We start from the raw sequence: 1,222 nt of genomic DNA, 5'->3' as shown, positions 1-1,222 counted from the left end.
AAAATTTTTCCTGTATTTTACATAGAAACCTGAAAGGTACACAACTGATTCAACTACCGAAAGGGAGAACACGTGAATTTTATTTATTGAAAGATCTGTAATAGGGTATCACCGGCTTATCGTCTAACAAACCACCAATGTCTTAGTAGGTGGTAGTTTGGAAATATGGACTGCGAATCCCAAATGTTTATACCAGTGCTTCACCTACGAAAACATGAAAGGTACCGTAAATAACGGTTTCACTCTTCTTGTAGGATTTGTCCTCAGATCAACATGTCTTATTGTTATGAGTCGACAACCAGTTCTCCAAGGACAGACTACGACAGCAGAAACCGACTCTCCCACAACTTCCTTCCATAATTGTGCGAGGAGCAGAGAAGGACGAAGCAGTGATCCAGGTAGCCGACTAACCCGGACTTTGGAGGTCTGTGGACCAAGGACAACCTGAAGGTAGTTCGGTCTCAAAGGACGACGACTCCCATCACACGGGATCCACACACACACACACACACACAACACACACACACCCACACACACACACACACAACACACACACACAACCACACCCACACACACACACACACACACACACAACCACACACCCAACACACGGACACACACACACACACACACCGCCACACACCACACACACACACACACACACACACACACACACACACACACACACCCACATAAGAAGGTGAAAGATATTAACAAATATGACAGAAGAAGGGAGAGTGAGAGTCTAGAACGAGCCACATAATATTATCACCCTACTTTAGGAGGGGTTTATGACTCACCCAGGTTCTCATTTTATGGGGTCCACTCTTTTATGTGTGCATGGTTGTGTATGTCTGAATAACTCGACACTACGACGTCTGTATCGTTTTTTCAATTCGAACACTGAAGATGTTACAGAACCCACGAAGAAATTTCTAACTCATAACTATTATACGGTGGTATGCAAACCAATCACACACACACACACCCACACCCACCCAACACACAATCTCATCTACCCCTAAACATTGGGGTAAATCTTACTCTTTTCACAGGTTTATTACTCAGTGTAAAACTATGACAGGTATTCCTTTAATTAGATGTAAACGAAAGTAAGGTCTAGTACTCCCCTGGAAACTGGAAGTCTTCTTAATGTGTACCTCTGTTACCGCACTTCATAAAATCGGTGTTGTGACCGTAAAGTAAAGTATACTTAATAACC

The 1,222-nt window shown here is 43.1% G+C and overlaps 1 protein-coding gene across 1 annotated transcript in view; it reads right to left on the bottom strand.

Moving 5' to 3' along the window:
• Positions 1-891: 891 nt before the first annotated feature.
• Positions 892-1,222, bottom strand: part of LOC104963543 (anaphase-promoting complex subunit 1) — a 2,609-nt gene continuing 2,278 nt past the window's right edge. The window contains exon 6 of the mRNA XM_010792142.1: positions 892-903. Within this exon, the coding sequence (XP_010790444.1) occupies positions 892-903 (12 nt within the window). The remainder of the gene's footprint in view (positions 904-1,222) is intronic.

This window comes from Notothenia coriiceps, unplaced genomic scaffold, assembly GCF_000735185.1.
Source record: "Notothenia coriiceps isolate Sejong01 unplaced genomic scaffold, NC01 NC01_scaffold00036360, whole genome shotgun sequence".
In the NCBI taxonomy this organism is placed as follows: domain Eukaryota; kingdom Metazoa; phylum Chordata; class Actinopteri; order Perciformes; family Nototheniidae; genus Notothenia; species Notothenia coriiceps.
The sequence above is the reverse complement of the archived record's forward strand: the minus strand, read 5'-3'. Positions and strand labels throughout refer to the sequence as shown.